The sequence below is a fragment of the Microdochium trichocladiopsis genome, assembly GCF_020744255.1.
Source record: "Microdochium trichocladiopsis strain MPI-CAGE-CH-0230 chromosome Unknown B0I36scaffold_8, whole genome shotgun sequence".
Lineage (NCBI taxonomy): Eukaryota > Fungi > Ascomycota > Sordariomycetes > Xylariales > Microdochiaceae > Microdochium > Microdochium trichocladiopsis.
The window spans coordinates 2,284,882-2,301,311 of record NW_025763551.1 but is presented as its reverse complement, the minus strand read 5'-3'; the positions used below and the strand labels follow the sequence as shown (position 1 = coordinate 2,301,311).

At 56.4% G+C, this 16,430-nt stretch overlaps 6 protein-coding genes across 6 annotated transcripts; 3 read left to right on the top strand and 3 right to left on the bottom strand.

Moving 5' to 3' along the window:
* Nucleotides 1-1,693: 1,693 nt before the first annotated feature.
* B0I36DRAFT_330554 (uncharacterized protein) lies at nucleotides 1,694-3,565 on the top strand. The gene is made up of 3 exons (XM_046154851.1): nucleotides 1,694-1,852; nucleotides 1,905-2,232; nucleotides 2,290-3,565. The coding sequence occupies exons 1-3, from the start codon at nucleotides 1,736-1,738 to the stop codon at nucleotides 3,177-3,179; spliced, it is 1,335 nt and encodes a 444-aa protein (XP_046009605.1). The 5' UTR covers nucleotides 1,694-1,735; the 3' UTR covers nucleotides 3,180-3,565.
* A 286-nt stretch (nucleotides 3,566-3,851) lies between these two features.
* Nucleotides 3,852-5,387, top strand: B0I36DRAFT_248376 (major facilitator superfamily domain-containing protein; the record flags this gene model as incomplete). Its single annotated transcript, XM_046150377.1, has 1 exon — nucleotides 3,852-5,387. One exon carries the CDS (start codon nucleotides 3,852-3,854, stop codon nucleotides 5,385-5,387), a length of 1,536 nt encoding a protein of 511 aa, XP_046009604.1.
* An 801-nt stretch (nucleotides 5,388-6,188) lies between these two features.
* On the bottom strand, nucleotides 6,189-6,911 carry B0I36DRAFT_205405 (heterokaryon incompatibility; the record flags this gene model as incomplete). Its single annotated transcript, XM_046148827.1, has 2 exons — nucleotides 6,189-6,743; nucleotides 6,780-6,911. Coding segments are annotated over 2 exons (687 nt in total), but the record flags the coding sequence as incomplete, so codon positions are not given.
* A 458-nt stretch (nucleotides 6,912-7,369) lies between these two features.
* Nucleotides 7,370-9,628, bottom strand: B0I36DRAFT_248796 (fungal-specific transcription factor domain-containing protein; the record flags this gene model as incomplete). The annotated part of the gene is made up of 6 exons (XM_046150414.1): nucleotides 7,370-8,288; nucleotides 8,350-8,958; nucleotides 9,014-9,244; nucleotides 9,308-9,408; nucleotides 9,464-9,483; nucleotides 9,559-9,628. The coding sequence occupies 6 exons, from the start codon at nucleotides 9,626-9,628 to the stop codon at nucleotides 7,370-7,372; spliced, it is 1,950 nt and encodes a 649-aa protein (XP_046009602.1).
* A 1,717-nt stretch (nucleotides 9,629-11,345) lies between these two features.
* B0I36DRAFT_330550 (uncharacterized protein) lies at nucleotides 11,346-14,763 on the top strand. Its single transcript, XM_046154850.1, has 4 exons — nucleotides 11,346-11,737; nucleotides 11,881-12,418; nucleotides 12,486-13,224; nucleotides 13,275-14,763. The coding sequence occupies exons 1-4, from the start codon at nucleotides 11,522-11,524 to the stop codon at nucleotides 14,599-14,601; spliced, it is 2,820 nt and encodes a 939-aa protein (XP_046009601.1). The 5' UTR covers nucleotides 11,346-11,521; the 3' UTR covers nucleotides 14,602-14,763.
* A 111-nt stretch (nucleotides 14,764-14,874) lies between these two features.
* Nucleotides 14,875-15,923, bottom strand: B0I36DRAFT_352252 (Mss4-like protein; the record flags this gene model as incomplete). Its single annotated transcript, XM_046157093.1, has 4 exons — nucleotides 14,875-14,980; nucleotides 15,142-15,457; nucleotides 15,580-15,705; nucleotides 15,776-15,923. The coding sequence occupies 4 exons, from the start codon at nucleotides 15,921-15,923 to the stop codon at nucleotides 14,875-14,877; spliced, it is 696 nt and encodes a 231-aa protein (XP_046009600.1).
* Between the last annotated feature and the right edge of the window lie 507 nt (nucleotides 15,924-16,430).

The following is a 16,430-nucleotide window of genomic DNA, read 5'->3' as shown; positions in this document are numbered from 1 at the left end:
ACAATCCTCTGCTGGGGCCGGCCGGCGCATCACAAAGGCCTTCGTCGCCGGCGACCGGATGTCTCCCGTCGCGAAACGTAACAGCTTCGTCGAGGATGACAGTACAAGGACGCCCCGGTGGATCACTCGGCCGGCACCAGACAGGACCTCGTCGGAAAGGGTGGTCAGGACTGTGGTCCAGGCGTCGGAGGGGCCTTCCCATTGCGGACGTCCCTCGGCTGCAGAGAACATGATCGCGCACGCAACAAACAGCATGGCTTGACAGATGTTGCTGACATGCTGCACGACGGCGACAAATGGCACTGCGTGGATGTACACCGGCCCGGCCATTCAGCAACGCCTGCTGGCATCGAGTGTTTAGACGTCACAGCTTCAACCGGGCGATTCCAAGTGGTTGTCAAGGGACGTACGAGGCGTAGGGCAGGTTTGCACGCATGTGACACACCACACCACGATGCAGCTCCAGCGAGTGGTCTTCGCCATATCTGACCTTCTTTCGTGTCACGAAATTGGCATCGTAAAACTTTCCTCGTGCCTCTGGCACGCTCCTTTGTCAAGCGTGAGTGGAGATTCGTCTTCTGACCAGACTACTGGAGGCAGGCGGCAGGCAGGCTATCCCTGGTCGCGTGCCAAGACAGAGATCATTGTCGTCTTGGCGCAATCAAAATCTGCCATTGCCATTGTAATGATAAGATGAAGGACACGCTCGTACAGTGACCAACATGACAAGGATTGGAATCAACCAGTGATCGTGCTCGGGAGTCCGCCAACTTTCATGTATGTACGTGGTCAGTCAAGTAACCTAGAGATACGACCGCACCTGGTGTAGATAAGTGCTACGGGGAAAGACTCTCGTCTCTGAACATCCATGTATGCCATACGCCAGATGTAGTTGTCTGACATGCGATACTCTTGTTGATAAAATCAAGCCTGGGGCCTTTCTGAGCTCTGGGACATAAGCGCAAATGCTCCGGTCTTGTCTGATTGCCTGGTTAGACCCATCATGCTGTGTCCGGCGAAAGCCAGGCTGCGATCTCTCGTGCACGACAAGCCGCCATGAACCAGACGGGGCTAGAAAGCGACAAGCACAAATACGTCCTGCGGAGCACGGGGAAATGGTCCAGGTGCAGTAGGCGCCCAAAGTTGAACCCCTTCACATGCACACGCACAACTGCGGCCACAAACAACCTTGAAAGTCTTGCATTTGTTCAAGCGGGCCTTCAGAAAGTGGAGCCGAGCAACTTAGAATCCATCTCTCCCTCGACCTCCAGGAAGCATAGAAGTCGTGAGGCTGATACACGAAGCCACACCGAACCGCATCAGCCACACAGCCACGACGACCATTACGTAAGCTACGGAGTGACGACACCGCAACTGAAGACTCTCTAGGCTCCATCGTAACCCCTAGCGGGTGTATGTTGCCGCCGATCAGGCTTCCAAAGTCAAACTACCTAGGTACCTTCCAACCTCAAGAAGCTTCCTCACACTCGCGACTCGAAAATTTCGACGACCATCTCCTTGAAGACCGAGCAAGCAGGACAGCTTTACATCATCAGCAGACCCGACACTCACCGAACCTATCCATATCGTCTAGTCAGCCTGCGCAAAGGTCTCGGAGGCAGCTGCCCCTCATTCGGGCCCGGGTCACGAGCACCACGATCGCTCAATTCGAACAAAGGCACAAAAGCGTGCGGCGATCCCACGGTCTGGACGGCGATTAAAGGTCACAATCAAAATGCCGCCCCCTCCTCCACCACCACCACCGCCGCCGCCGGGCATGGGAGGACCTCCCCCTCCACCACCACCTCCACCTGGCGGCCTACCCACGAGACCACCAGCAGGTGCCGGCAGAGTACGTCTCGTCCTCGGCACTTAGTAGCTACTATCAGTCTGACCAGCTATAGGGTGCACTTCTTGGCGACATTACAAAGGGCAGGGCGTTGAGGAAGGCAGTCACAAATGACAGATCTGCGCCCGTCGTAGGCAAGCCAGCCGGCGGCGGAGGCCCTCCCATGGGTGGTGCGCCGCCTGTTCCGGGTATGGGCGCACCAGCTGTACCCGGAGGACTCGCGCCGCCAGTACCAGGGAACCGTGCAAGAAGCAATAGTGATCAAGGCGCCGGCGGCGCCAGCGGCGCTGCGCCAACAATGGATGCCGCGCCTCAGCTTGGGGGGTTGTTTGCTGGTGGCATGCCAAAATTGAAAAAGAGGGGAGGCGGTGTCGATACTGGAGGTAAGGCGAAGAGTGGCAGAAGAACTTTGTGATATGCTTGGCTGACATTGATGGCAGCCACGGGAGAAGCCTCATATAAGTCGGACTCGGAGGCGCCGAGAGCACCATCACTTCCTTCGGTACCAAGGCCACCAGCTGGAGGTGCCCCAGCCGTGCCGGGACGTGCTGTTCCTCCTGCACCTGCCGCCGTCGCCCATCTTCGTAGTGTTGCTAGCGATAGCCCTCGTCCACTTTCGAGCGCATCTTTGAAAGGGCCACCGCCACCTATTGGAAAGAAGCCGCCTCCTCCCCCGGGCTCACGAAAACCCTCATCAAATTTGTTGCCTCCGCCAGGTGCGCCGGCGCCTCCTCTGCCACCACCACCGCCGCCTTCTTCCGCACCGGCACCTCCGCCCCCTCCGCCGCCACCCTCGGCAGCACCAGCAGCTCCCTCAAGAAGCCCACTGCCACCACCGCCTCCAGCCGCACCGCCATCCGCACCGCCATCCGTCCCCGCGAGCGATGGGTTCTCCTCGAGCATTGCGGCTCAGGCAGCAGCGCTGCGCGGGGCGTCATCGCCATCAGCGGCTCCTCCAGCTCCTCCGCCTCCTCCTCCTGCTGCTGCGCCTCTTCCACCGACATCTGCACCCCCGCCGCCAGCTTCGGTTGCAAGAGAATCTGCTGTCGCAGGTAATCGTGCCCGCGCCGGATCGAATTTGCGCTCGCAGATGCTCGACCCTAGTGCCTACACTTTGGCGCCAACCAATGGAAACGCGGCAAAATCACATAGTCCATCGCCATTGCACACCAGCGCGCCAAGTCCTCAAGAGCGATATATTGTGCAGGATTCGAGATGGAGGTTTACTGTTGATTCCATGCTACCCAAACCTCGACCCTTTGTGGGAGGTCCCAAAAACTACCGTGCTGGCCGCGGAAGCAGTGTGCCGCTCGACCTGAGCACGCTATAAGGACGCGACAACCAGGCACGACTAATGCCGGCTTGACAGCCCGTTTTGTCAGCAGCACAACTTGCGTGCCTTGTGGAAAGAGAAAGGGCTTTGCTTCGGTAGGGCGACCGGATGTGCATATAGCGTAGGCTTCTTTATTCAATGACTTCTAAGCCGCGTCCCCAATATATACTACAGTCAGCATGTGTTACTTGCCAGCTCATTGGGTGCCGATGGAGTGTATGCGACTTATTGATATGATATGGCGGCCGCCTTGGTCCGTCGCAATCCGCTCAAAGTCGCGTGCGCTATGGCGGCTTTGCGGTGCGGGTCGGTTGCCGGAGTCCGAGACCGCACTGGGCGGTGCGGGCTGGGCGGCTTAATCCGCGGGCGGCGGATTCGGAGCGGGACCCGGCACAAATCCCCTCACCAGCCAGTGCCATGCCTACCTGCTCATGTGCGTGCTGCTGCAGCAGCAAACCCTGCGTCTTGGTTCATTTTCTTCTTCCTGTATTCTGAGATCACGCTGCCAAGTTGGCCTCCAGGACATTGCCGTCTCGTCCTCCAGCGCTTTGTGAATTGACGCGCTAAATTCCGGCTGGTCGGTAGCCGATGACGTAGGAGGTGTGGCAGAAAGCGAGCCTGTGTTTCCGAGACACCAAGACCACGACCAGAAGACAAGGACTGCACGCCATGAGTGCCGTCCTGGCACCGCTGCGGTGGTTTTACCACGAGTTCGGAGTCGACAGTCTGCACGGAGCCGGCCGAAATGCGTACCTGGTTATCACCGCGCGCTCGTGCCGCATGTTTGCGTACGGCACCAACGCCCTCATCCTCGCCCTCTTCTTCGCCGAGCTCAAGTTCTCCGACTTCCGCATTGGCTTGTTCATGAGCCTGACGCTCCTCGGCGATGTGTTTCTGGGCATGTGGCTCACCCTCATCGCCGACAAAGTCGGCCGCCGCCGTGTCATGTTCCTCGGCTCGTTTCTAATGGTCATGAGCGGCTTTGTGTTCGCCGTCTTTGAAAACTTCTGGATCCTCTTGCTCGCCGCCATCGTCGGCGTCGTCAGTGCCACAGGTGGTGACTTTGGGCCGTTCCGTGCGATCGAGGAGTCAATTCTGTCTGAGCTGACGAGTCCCACGACCCGCTCTGATGTTTTCACGTGGTACGTCACCACGTCAACTTTGGGCTCTTCGATTGGCAGTGAGGCGTCAGGCCGCATCATACACTATCTACACGACGGGCCCGAGGGTTGGTCGCTCAAAGATGCCTATCATACCATCTTCTGGGTGTACACAGCCATGGGCGTGGTAAATGCCCTGCTCGTGTTGCTTCTGACGGATGCTTGTGAGCTCAAACGCAAAGACGACGCAGGAGGGTACTCCCAAGTTGCGACCCAGGACGTCATCGAAGACGAGTACGAGACCAACAGTGATACTGGCGCGGCGCCTCCAAAGGACGACCACGATCTATCGAGGTCCCTTTTTGGCCGCCTTCAAAGTCAGCTGTCGTCCATTTCCGCACCCACCCGGCGCGTCATGTACAAGCTCTGGGTGCTGCTCGCGCTCGACTCTGTCGCTGACGGCATGGTCCCATACTCGCTTACGAACTACTACGTCGACAACAAGTTCCACCCCGCAAAGTCCACTCTTGGCGATGTGACTTCTGTCGCGTACTTCCTCGGCTCAATCTCGTCCATCTTCGCGGGCCCCCTGGCACGCAAGATCGGCCTCGTGAGCACAATGGTCTTCACCCACACCCCGTCCTCCGCGGCGGTCCTGCTCTTTCCTGCGCCAAGCACCTTCTGGATGACCGCTTTCCTTCTCTTCGTCCGCGCGGGACTCAACAATATGGACCAGGCGCCGCGCTCGGCCTTCATTGCAGCCGTCACCAAGGCGGACGAGCGGACCGCGGTCATGGGGATCACCAACATGCTGCGTACTCTGGCGGCCATGCTTGGTCCCTCGGTCACTGGCGCGCTTGCGGGAAACGAGCGGTTCTGGGTCGCGTTTGTGGTCGCGGGGAGTTGTAGGCTGCTATACGATTTTGGCTTGTTCATCATGTTCAAGAACATGCCGCTCCACCAGCATGAGGACGGAGCCACAGGGCAGCGTTCCGATGCCGGGGGCCGAGGCCGAGATGAGGAGGAGATGGATGGCGATGAGATGGACGATCTGCCGTCGCCGAGCGAGTTCAGTAGCGGCCGCTCAACACCGAGCACGCGATGAGAAGACGAGGATTAAGCCTGGCTTATAAATCCGCCTTCTGGATACCGGCTTTTGTTATTTGAGCGATAGAGAAGTGTACAAGACAAGACTGATCTAGGTATACAGTGATTCCATATATAATTCGATCCGTTCGATCTCAGCTTTGAACAGTTCTGCAGACACGTTTTCTTTCGTGCTTCGTGTGCCTTCTCACCCCCTCAAAACGATGTCTAAGATGCCATGGTATGTATAGTCGTATCCTCCAACAATACTGGAGGCATATACATGACCTTGAGCCCGTGCCTGACATGACGACCGACTCGCAACAAATAATCAAGTCCTGCGGCCAACAGCAAGCAAATCTTCCAGTGTAACTTCCACCATGGCTGGGTTGAAGCCGTATTGGTGGTGGTGGTGCTCGCGCGTCTGTGAGTCCTCCCCGAGTTCGTCGTTCCCGAGAGTGTCTTGTTCTCCCGGGCTGGTTGGACTGAAGCGCGGAGATGTAGGGCTATACGAGCGGCTTCTGTGAGGGATAGGCGGCGGTACAGTCGCGGAGTACTCAGCCGAATCTTCCAGGGTCCAAGGAATAGCGGCATGGCCCGGCCGGGACAAGTCGTAGTGCACAGCTGGTCTCGATCCGGCTCCCGTCGTCTCGCTTTCGCGGCCCTTTGGCTCGTTCCGGATGACTCCTGGGTATAGTATCTCCGTACGCTTTGTCACCTCGAGCCCCGCCTTGAGTCGTGAAGCCTCTCTCAGCAAGCGCCGTTCTTGCTCAATCTCTTGCCGTGCAATCTTCCGGATCTCGGCTTCTCTTCTAGCTGCTTCCTTCTTAAGCCTCTCGATTGCCCTCAAGCGGCCTTCGCCGTACCGGCGCGACATCTCGAAACCAAGGATCCCCTGCAGGCAGTACGCCCAGTCCTCCTCGTATGTCGTCTGTCGACCTTTCATCCATGAGAGCTTCTCCTCAATGGTGAAATGCGCGAGTGGTAGCGTTCCGAGCAGGGCCTCCCTACTAATCCGCGTGATGGCATGTATCACATGCTGCAGTGACTCCTTATCTCCGAGCGGTACGCCCTCGCTGGAAAAGAAGACGACCCGCGACGGCGCGAGAAGCTCCTGCAGCGTCCAGCCCCGCGTCCACCACCGGCTCCCGACCAGGTCGTCGAGAGCCAGCACGTCGTGAAGGTAGACGTAGCATACGCGTGCGCTCTGATACCACGCAAACATGGCATTGAATGCGCCGTGCTTCTCATCCGGGTGCGCTTTGTTGATACAACAGCTGTCGATCCAGCAGTGCCGGAGCCCGTCCCGCTGGATCTGGGCCAAGCAGAAGTCGACCTTGCGCCATCCTGCAGCGTTTTGGTGTCGCCGCTGCCGCTGCGGCGATGTCCTTGACGATCGCTTGCCGCGCACGAGGTCCTCGTACGTCACTTCTTGCCCGTGGATCCACGTATGCGAAAGGATAGCGTATGGCGGGACTTTGTTGTGGTCGAGGTCACGAGTCAAAGTACACTTGCCGCCTGGCGTGAGCTCGAGCAGGCGCATCTTGGGCCAGGCGGCTCGTGCTGATTATAGGCTTGTGTGCCGGTCTGCTAATATCTCAACATGTGTTGATGGAGCTTCGGAAAAGACAGGGGATTTGGCTGTTCAGGTGTGAGATCTCCCAATGCGGGTCTTCGAAAGCGGGGAAACGGTCTCTCCTCATTCGCTGACATCCCAAGGATGTATTCTTTCGATCTGCGCAGGTCGTTCGTGGGTCTTGATACTACACAATCAAAAGCACATGGTAGTGCTGGGCTTGGAGGTCATCTGGTCTCTGTTTCCCAGTACCTCGTTCGTACCCTCTGCGGAGCGCAGCAGGATAGGGCTTTGGCCCAATTTACACTACTTTAGTGTGCCTCGCCGGAAAGCTACAGCTTTGGGCATGTCATTCCAGATAGAAGAACATCCAGACGCCCAACAATTTCCCATCATATTACATCGTGCCCTTCTCCTCACTACCATCAATCAAATCGGGTTCCGCGAGCCCCATTACCACCGGTGCTACCTTTCATGATAGATTCCATGTCCACGCCGACCCATCGCATCTCCCGAGCAGGTGGCGACACGGACTGAGGGGGCGATGCTTGCTGTTTGAGACTCTGCCTGACACCCAGGCGCTCAACAACCTCGGCCGAGATGATATCGAAGCTTTGCTTGAGAGCCACCGAGTTCTCCCAACGTTGACCATATTTCGCAAGAGTTAAGCCTGTCCGTTGAAGACACCGCAGGCTTCGCTGAATGCTCTCGCCCGAGGTGGTTGCCGCCCCAGGCGGCAGGGACGGTGGCGGAGGCTTGCCATACTCGCTCGGTGGGGACGGAAGAGGATTTCCGGACAGGAGCAAATCCTCTGCGTCGCGGAGGACAGCAATAAATTGACTCGCAATGAAGAAAACACGCAGGGCGTCATGGTACGTGTAGAAGGCGCCGCTGGCACTATTATGAGAGACGTCGTAGATTTTGTCGAGATAGGCCATAGAATACTCGAAAATCAGCAGCCGACTATAGTCCGTCATGTACGGGGTTCTTTCTGAGGGCGCGAGAAGGAAGACGAAGCTGTAGTGTAATTCAAGATCAAACCATGCTCTGAATCCAGTGGGAAGTGAGCTTGGAAGGGTTTCGCCCCATTCTTTCATGTCCCGACACATGGTCCATACGAAATTCGTTGGGTCTTTGAGCGGGACAGAACCAGACTGGTAGAGTTCTTGGTACCAGTGTGATTGTGCCCTTCGAAGTTGGAAAAGAAGAAAACCAGGCTCGGTACCCGTATGTGGTTGGCCAGTTATCGACTGCCTCCGAGCAAAAGAAGAAGCCCTCGGCCAAGCGACGTTGATCGAGCCATGTGTAAAGGAGAATGCCCTTGCGAAACTCATGCTTATGGTTCTAATTTTTCGTTAGCCTCGCCCGATCAAGCAATCCTCAAAGAAGAACACTGAGAATTTACCTGTCAAGAGCATAGACACAGTAGAATGTCTTGCGTCTGAGATCAAGGGCTGCCTTATCTGTCACCTGGTCACTCGGAGGGTCTTGGTGGTAGCCGAGGTCGATGACAGCTCGGCACGTAAAACCAATGAGGTGCCAACTGTCGAAGTGCGCTGGATCCAGCATGGAATACTGAGTAAGCAAGATCAGCGACTGGATCTGTGATGTGTAGCCGGGCATCAGAGCGCGATCGGCATATCCCATAGCCTTCGAGGCGAAGTGACTGCCACTTTTGAAGAAGTCGTCGTCTTTCACCTGGCTCTGGGCCATGGAGCCGACAGCGAGCACCATGTAGACGAGCCAAAAGTCACAGTCCCGTGGCGATCGTTCTTTTTGGGAGTATACGTGATCCAATGCGGCGTACAGTACTGATTCAGGAAATGAAGGGAAGAGCGAATAGATGTTAGTCATGTAATACTGGATTGTGGCCATGATAGTGTGGCGAGGAGGCAATCCCCAGTTCTGAGAATCTGGTAGCGGGTCGTTGGATGCAGCAGCAAGAACAAGACGAGCAAAAGTCATGTTGCTGCTCATCGACGGCTCGAAATCCCTGGTGGTTGCGTTGACTGATCTTGAAGAATGTGAGTACGGATCTCTCAATGTCGTGGGTGAGCTATGGTGCTTACAGAAAGCCGAACTCGGCCATGAGAGAGTTGACGTCGGAGTCTTCTCGCCGTCGAGCTGCTTTGCGATGTATCGCATCACGGATTTTCGCGAGGGAATCTTTGCGGTTGGACTCGGTCATAGCCATGGGTCCCGCTTCGGAGTCGTGCCGAGCCACAGATGCCTTTCTCAGTCGAGCAAAAGCCAGTCGCCGCTCCAATTTCTCTATGCGGAGTTCTAAGGCCGCAACATAGCTATTCCGAGCCAGTCTTAGCGGGAGTATTCGGTCCCGGTGTCACTGATGAAGATTCACATACCTTCGCTCCTTTCCACGAGCGAACTGGTCGTTGGCTGCCGAGCATTCACTTTCACGTCCGGCCTTCTCGCACGCGGTACATGCTGGAAGTTTCCCGTCACACTGGAACGTGGTTAGGATCAGACGAGTTCGCCAGAAAATCCAGGCTGGAGCGTACCTTGACCTTCGCAGCGCGACCTGATAGCACGGTAGTCAGCCCCATGGTCTCATTTCAGTAAATGGAGAGCTTATGCTGCCGAGAGAACGCCTCACATCTTGAGCAAGCAGAAACTGGACGAGACACCCGCAATAGGGGGTTATCGGAGAAGCTAGATCGAGGCATCCCGGAGAAACGACGATAGCCGCTTTGGCTGGACCGGAAGAGTACACCGTGGGCACTGCGCAGCCGGCTGTCTGGCAAAGCAAGTCGAGGGTGGCCTAAATCTGTGGGTGGGCTGGGGTTGTACGTTCTCGCCAGGTCCGAGCCAGAGGAGAGGCAGGCAGGCGTGGATGCTTTCAGGCAGGGCCGAGGTGCTTTCGTCTCAGATGAGAAGTCATACACGCTGCACAAGCGAGAGTGCGGGCCTTTCACCGCAGAAGCAGCGATTGACGGTGGTTTGCTCGAGGGTCTGGTCGTTCTCATGGGTGTGGGTAAGGCATAACATGGTGCAGGGCCGGAGTGTGTGGTAAGGTGGGGGGGCCTGTGGCTGTGGGGAGAAGAGATGACAGCAATCTATCGAAGAGCAGCATTTGCCGCGATAGCGGCGGGGGCCAGCCGTAGGCTCACTCCACCAACAAAACCACTGGCAAGCAGTACCAGACACACACACATCCGCACGCAAACCCTGGGTGAGGGACTCGACTCTGTGTTCTCATCCTCGGCCGTAGAACGCCACGCCTTGCTTGGCAACTTTCACCACAGCCCAGGCTCGATTTTCATCCAGAGATCACCCGGGCGAAGCTTTCGTGCGCGCATCTCTGCTCTGCTGCCCCTACGACGCGGGGCAGGCGATAAAGGAGGTGCTAGGACCGAGCCGGAAATCAGGGTCCTGGCTCCATCAGCAGGCGATCTGAGCACCGGACCAGAGGCTTGTGCAGAGGGCTCCATGACGAGTGGATGCTGTTCGTTCAAAGATGGCGCTGGCTGCAAAACATGAGACGGCCTAGTCTCGCCGTTGCACTGCAGAGGCACGACCCAGAAGCGCGCCAGAAACGCGACCTTCGACAGCCCCAGCCCAGTCGCCAGCTTGGCCCTTGCATCGTCGTCAACGCCCCTGCGCAAATCCCTGCACTCGGCTGGTGGCTTGTTAGGTCCCCACGACCATGATTTCATCAACAGGATGCGGGTACTTGATTGGCATGAGCGGGGCAGGCAAGCGGACAAGCAGGCAAGCAAAGCAGAGTCAAAGCCGGATCTTGCGCCAAGTCACTTGACGGTATGAGGACCGAACCCGGCTGGCAAGCAAGTGTGCTTGTGCCCACGGACCGAGACCAAGCCGCAATGGATTGCATTGGCCGCCTGCGGTTCATTATTGTCTAGGCCCACCGGGGGGGGGGGTGGACTTCCTCCCCCCTTTGCCGCACAGCGCTCATAGCTCGGGTCGCAAGCGTGTTTTCCGAAGCAAAGGACGAGCTTTTTTGACACGAGGTGTTCAGTAACACTGTCCAGTAACACATGACTGCCACTGTGAGGCTACCGTCGTTGGTTTGTGTGGACTCGCGAGGAAGCAACCCTGGAGGCCCACGTCTGCTCGATCCCAACAAGGGAAGTGTCCGAGGGCCCGACATGCAGGCGGAGAACCGCGATTGCGCTTCGCATGGCCTACAAGTTACGGAGTATATCTTGCCAGAGACGCGGTGGGACGGAGAACTAGGAGCGCTTGGCCTCCTGTGTACACACCCGTAGCTTGGAGTTGCGTTGGTCGCCGGGCAAGACGGTCAAGCTACCAGCCAGTACTTGGCTTCTGTGCCAAATCAGGAACCCCCTGCCGGACCCCATGCCGCGCTTCGTGACCACCCACTAATACCAACATCCCCTCCCCCTCATCCTCCGTGTGCCTCTCCCCAGTCCCAAGCAGTCAGCACGTCAACCTCCAGCAGCAGTCGCGCGTCGTTGCAGTGAGCGACCAAATCGTCGCCACGCCGCGCATGCGACGGTTTCTCAATCTTCCCATACCGGTGCCATCCCCGCGAGCCGCGTCCCGCATGCTCGTAGGCGGTAAGCACAGCCGACCAGATGGACGCCTCCAGCGTCTTCCGCCAGGTCGAAGGCTTCGGCATCTTCCCTCCCAGAGGGCTCCCGCATCAGTCTCACCATCTTCCGCAACCTCACCAACGCTTCAACGTCCACGCATCTGACCGCCCGCCATATGCCGACGATCACGATCACGATGACGCAGAAAGTCCGAATCGTATTGCGCATACTCTGACAGCCTGTTGCCGGTGTCGTCAGGTAGGCAAGTCCCTTGAGTTCACTCCCGCAGGCACCAAGCTGACGGCCACCCTTTGTGGTGCTGTCGCGTGTCGGTCGAGACCCCAGACGTGACATGGAAAGCGCATAAGCTGATTATGTGGGTAAATCCCAAATCTTGACAGCGGAAAACACGATGCGACCCAAATCTGCCTCGCTGTTTACCTTGCGAAAGGTCTGGTTCCGTCTGCGAGTATTTCGACACAACCAAGGGCAAGAAGATTAGTCGCTATTACGTCGTGCGACTTCAGGAGAAAGTACGAGCACTTGAGGCTGAGCTCGGCCAGTACGTGGATGAGGAAGAGCTGCCAAGGAGTCAGGAAGACTTTGTTGGCCCTGGTGGGCTCGTGCGGCTCAATGATTCCGACGAGACCCCACGATATCTTGGCCCGTCGAGCGGAATCGCCATGGTACGCATTCTTATGGAGGAGGCGAAGCGGTATACCGACTCGAAAAGGATCTCGGAATTGATCCCAGAAGTCAAGAACAAGCGGCGTCCAGAGGACCGCATGGTAGAATCTGTGGCGCCGCGATCCCGGTCGTTCGGCACGGCGCAACAAGCACAGCGTAGGAAGAGTTACCCCATGATCAGCGCAGTACCTGCGAGCAGTCTTCCCAGTCGACCAATCGCGGATCGGCTTGTAGAGGTTTTCCAACAAAGAGGTATGGGGGTCCGATCCTGATCATGTGTCATTCGTGATTGCCGGCAACTGACTTGAACATGGTCCAGCACAAATCTTCACGCCAACGCTACATGAAGCCAGTCTGATCGAAATGACAGAGAACGTCTATGCTGGAAGTACAGATCCATTTCAGAACTTTGTTGTGCGACTGGTCATGGCCATCAGCATGCAGAAACTCGATACACAGTATGCAGGCCTTGCGGATAGTTACTACCTTGCTGCCATTGGCTACTTCGAAAATGTCGTGCGCCCAAAAGACCTCAAAACGCTCCAATGTCTGGTATTAGTCGGACAGCACTCCCTCCTGACTCCCACGCGGACCGCGGTATACTACGTTATTGGACTGGCCACCAGAATCTGCCAGCAGCTTGGCTTCGCCGATGAAAAGACAATAGCGCTGGGCGCCGACGACCCTTTGACTCTGGACATGCGGCGGCGTGTTAGCTGGAGTGTGAGGACAATGGAATACGGGCTTTCCCAGAGCATGGGTCGACCGTGCGGCTTTGCCAAGACAGATGACGACGTGGATGTCAAGTATTTTGACGTTGCCCGAGATGTCAACATCACAAAAGACGGCATTCTGCAGGGTCCACCGGATGTCAAAAAGCTCGTAGCCATTCACTTCTGCAAGATGAGAGAGCTCCAAGCCGAGATCCGAAGAGTGCTATACAAGAAACAGCCTAATGGCCCGAAGGATGACGGACACCCGTGGTTTTTGGAGTTCGAAGCCCGAATGAACAGGTGGCTTGAAGCATCGCCCACTGATCCTGCGTGGTGCAAGCCCTGGTAAGTATGCACAGCCAGGCCAGTATTTCCGTCCTCTAACGTTTTCGCAGGTTCACTGGGAGAATGCACACGATGGTGGTGACCATGCACCGCCCTACGCCTCAATGTCCGAGACCATCAGTGCGGTCAGCTACGAAATGCTTCGATTCATCGGCCTATGTTATCGACATTTCCAGCAAGCAGATGATGGGCGCAGCCGTGGACATTACATGGGTGTTCTTGCTCACGCTCTATATGGCATTAAACGCGCTTTTGTGGAGTGTTACATACCCAGATGTGAGGCGAAATCACGACAGGGATGAAGTCCAAAATCTCGTCAACATTGCTCTCGATATCATCGACCAGTGCGCAGACAGATGGCCAGGAACCGCGGCAGCTTCGCAGTTATACTCCACCCTGGCCAAAGCGACATTAGAAAGTTACAATTCACAAGAGACGCCCACCATGTCGCCGTACAGTGCATTTGGGACGCCTCCGACCCAAGGCGATCCCTATTCGCCACCTTCTGGGGACTCTGCGCACACTTCCGCAACCACTACGGGTCAACAGCTCTTCAACCCGCCACAATTCGGCCAGGTTTTCAATACCATGCCTGAACAGATTACAGACTTTGGCTTCAACGGAAACGGCTTTGCTCAGCAGCAACAGCATCCTACCTTCAGGTCAAACTCCATATTCCAAAATCCAGCGTCTAACGACAGCGGCGGCCGGCGCTTCAGCTACTTCCCCCCAGACTACAACCAAATGACGGTCGAGGGCCCCGGTGACGACAGACTATCGCCCATATCCGACACGACGATATCGCCACCACTTCAATCTCCGCCACAACATCTGCCGAGTCCACCAGAGTCAATGGCCGCCGGTGGCTCCGGCAACATGCCCACGTCTATGCTGAGCAGCCGTATGATGGCTGGTTCAAATTTGACGCAATCTCCTATGTCCGCGTTGACCAGTAGCACAATGCCACCACCACAACAACAACAACGACGGCCGCAACCGAACTTTACAATTCCGCCAGCGCCCGGGCATCACCGGCCACAGGGACAACAGCCTTTGCCACAAGCTGCCACCGTTACGGATTGGTTCAATCCACCGCCCCCATTCATTACGCCGTATACTGCTTTTGGAGGTGTATCGGCCGGCTTCTGGGGAGGTGGAGGTGGCAACCCTCAATCCGGGCTTCAGGGGCCACAATTTGCAGGACTGCCACCGGAGAGGCAAGGTAGCTTGAGCCAAGAACAACAGGCTGAGCTCATGGATGTACTTGAGAGCGAGGGACTCACAGATATAGATGCGTATCTGAACCTAGGGTTGGATGGGTTTGCCAGGAATGGCAATGCCACTGGCGCTCCACAGAACATGAGCTGGACATCGTAGTCTCGATTGACTGCTATGGCCCTTCACGATATCGTTGGATTACACGGCGTAGATAATTGGCTTGATTGTAGACTATCCGTGCATTGCAGGCCTAAAGAAACTACAATAGACAGCCCAATGTAATATCTGTATGGCACATGAATCAAGGCCACTTCCTCCAGGCCAGCCTCTAGCGTGGTTTGCTTTTATGATAAGTTGCTGGCCAGTGAATCAGGAAATAATCTATAACTTCTCAGCTGGAACCAAACGAGAACGCTCGCTGGGGAGGAATCCTCAAGGCATGTTGTCACACAGTATGCCGTCTGCCCCATCCAGGCCTTTCCACTTGGGCTTGCTGTCTGGGATGTCTACCAACCGTTGGCTGTAAAAGATATGACAACTATGAAGAAAAAGTATTTGTCAGCCACTTGTTCCAGGAGAACTCTCAGAAGCAACGAAGCATCTTAGACCAAGGGGTATAATAATATGCCCAAACTTGATGCTGGGACAACTATAAGGGCCTGACAACCCGCAAGAAAACGAAGAGGATCAAGTACATACTCCGGATAGAACCCGTCTTTGAGTCTCTTTGCGTCCTCCTCACTGCGCTCCTGCTTGCCCGGATGCTGAACGCTTGGACCCAGGCCATCGCCAGCATCCGCGGGTACTCGTGCAAAGTCGATCAGCGTTGGGAATAACAGCACCATTCTGCGGCCCTCGTCCATAATGGGCGCCCTGCAGTATTGACAGCTTAGCTTGCAGGGCAGGTCGTGTGCTGCGTTGCGATTCCCGGAGTTGTAAAACTCGATACCCTGCGCGCCGTGCTCGAAGAGAATGTCGGACTTGTGGAAGATGGCGGCCCACTGGAAAGGGGCACCTTTTGTTTGCAGGCGTGGAGGTCCACAGTCAGCTGCTCTTCCTCATTATTCTTCCACTTGGACCGTGGTTCACGAAATCGTCATGGTATCCGTTCGCCTAGATTGCGGGCCGTGTACTCACCATGGAGCTTCTGGCAACCGTGGCAATGGCAGAACTTGGCGACCAGCGGCTTGTCGCGGCTGATCCAGTATCTCACGCGGCCACAGTGACACTGGGCCTCGAGCTTCTTCTCAAACTTCTCGCGCCCTGTACGATGGGATGTTTTCAGCTAGCTGGTCGCATGGAAAGGAAATATCTTCAGAAACGATTGGCCTACGTCCTGTTGTATCGGCCCCTGCATCGGCCGCCTTCTGCACCGTCAGCTTATAAGGAGGCTCGTCCTGCCACCTGTCATTGCTGCCGCTGTGATGATCAAGCGTGCTGGAGGCGGCCAATGATCTGCTGTTGCTACTACATTCGGCCATTATAGCCCGAGGCTGTGCTGGTGCTCTTGAAGATCGCCAATCTTGGTGGGATGCTGAGAGTGTCCAGAGCAGCTTGTGGTGAGGTGGCCCGCGAGGACGTGAATGCTTCTCATTCGTGGTGTTGCCTTTCAGATAGCCTGTATCTAGCTGGAACCCGCCATATCACAGTGTTATTCATGAATATGGTAATAAGGGAGCAGAGGGAAAACAAATGAGAGCCTACAGAATATGCCGAATTAGGTTGTCTTACGCAACGCTTGTGAACTATGTTGACCAGGGCAGTTCGCGTGGCAGCTGTCATGCACATTGCAGGTAGGCTGTCGTGAACGGCTGGAAATCCAGAGTTACGACCGAGTTTTGTCGCGCTCCCTGGGGAGAAAGGCCACCACGAGGCACAATCTGCGCTGGGCCGGGCTCTTGGCTCCGGTCTGTTGTCATCAGCGGCTGGAGTCCATGCCGTTCCGCAATGACGTTGTGTAGCTGTCACGGCCATGGGTATTGCCCCAC

Coding starts and splice junctions, on each gene's coding strand:
- B0I36DRAFT_330550 (XM_046154850.1), top strand. CDS start 11,522: ATGGACGCCTCCAGCGTCTTCCGCCAGGTCGAAGGCTTCGGCATCTTC. Junction 12,419..12,485: donor AGAGGTTTTCCAACAAAGAG/GTATGGGGGTCC, acceptor AACATGGTCCAG/CACAAATCTTCACGCCAACG. Junction 13,225..13,274: donor CCTGCGTGGTGCAAGCCCTG/GTAAGTATGCAC, acceptor ACGTTTTCGCAG/GTTCACTGGGAGAATGCACA.
- B0I36DRAFT_330554 (XM_046154851.1), top strand. CDS start 1,736: ATGCCGCCCCCTCCTCCACCACCACCACCGCCGCCGCCGGGCATGGGA. Junction 1,853..1,904: donor CACCAGCAGGTGCCGGCAGA/GTACGTCTCGTC, acceptor GACCAGCTATAG/GGTGCACTTCTTGGCGACAT. Junction 2,233..2,289: donor AGGCGGTGTCGATACTGGAG/GTAAGGCGAAGA, acceptor CATTGATGGCAG/CCACGGGAGAAGCCTCATAT.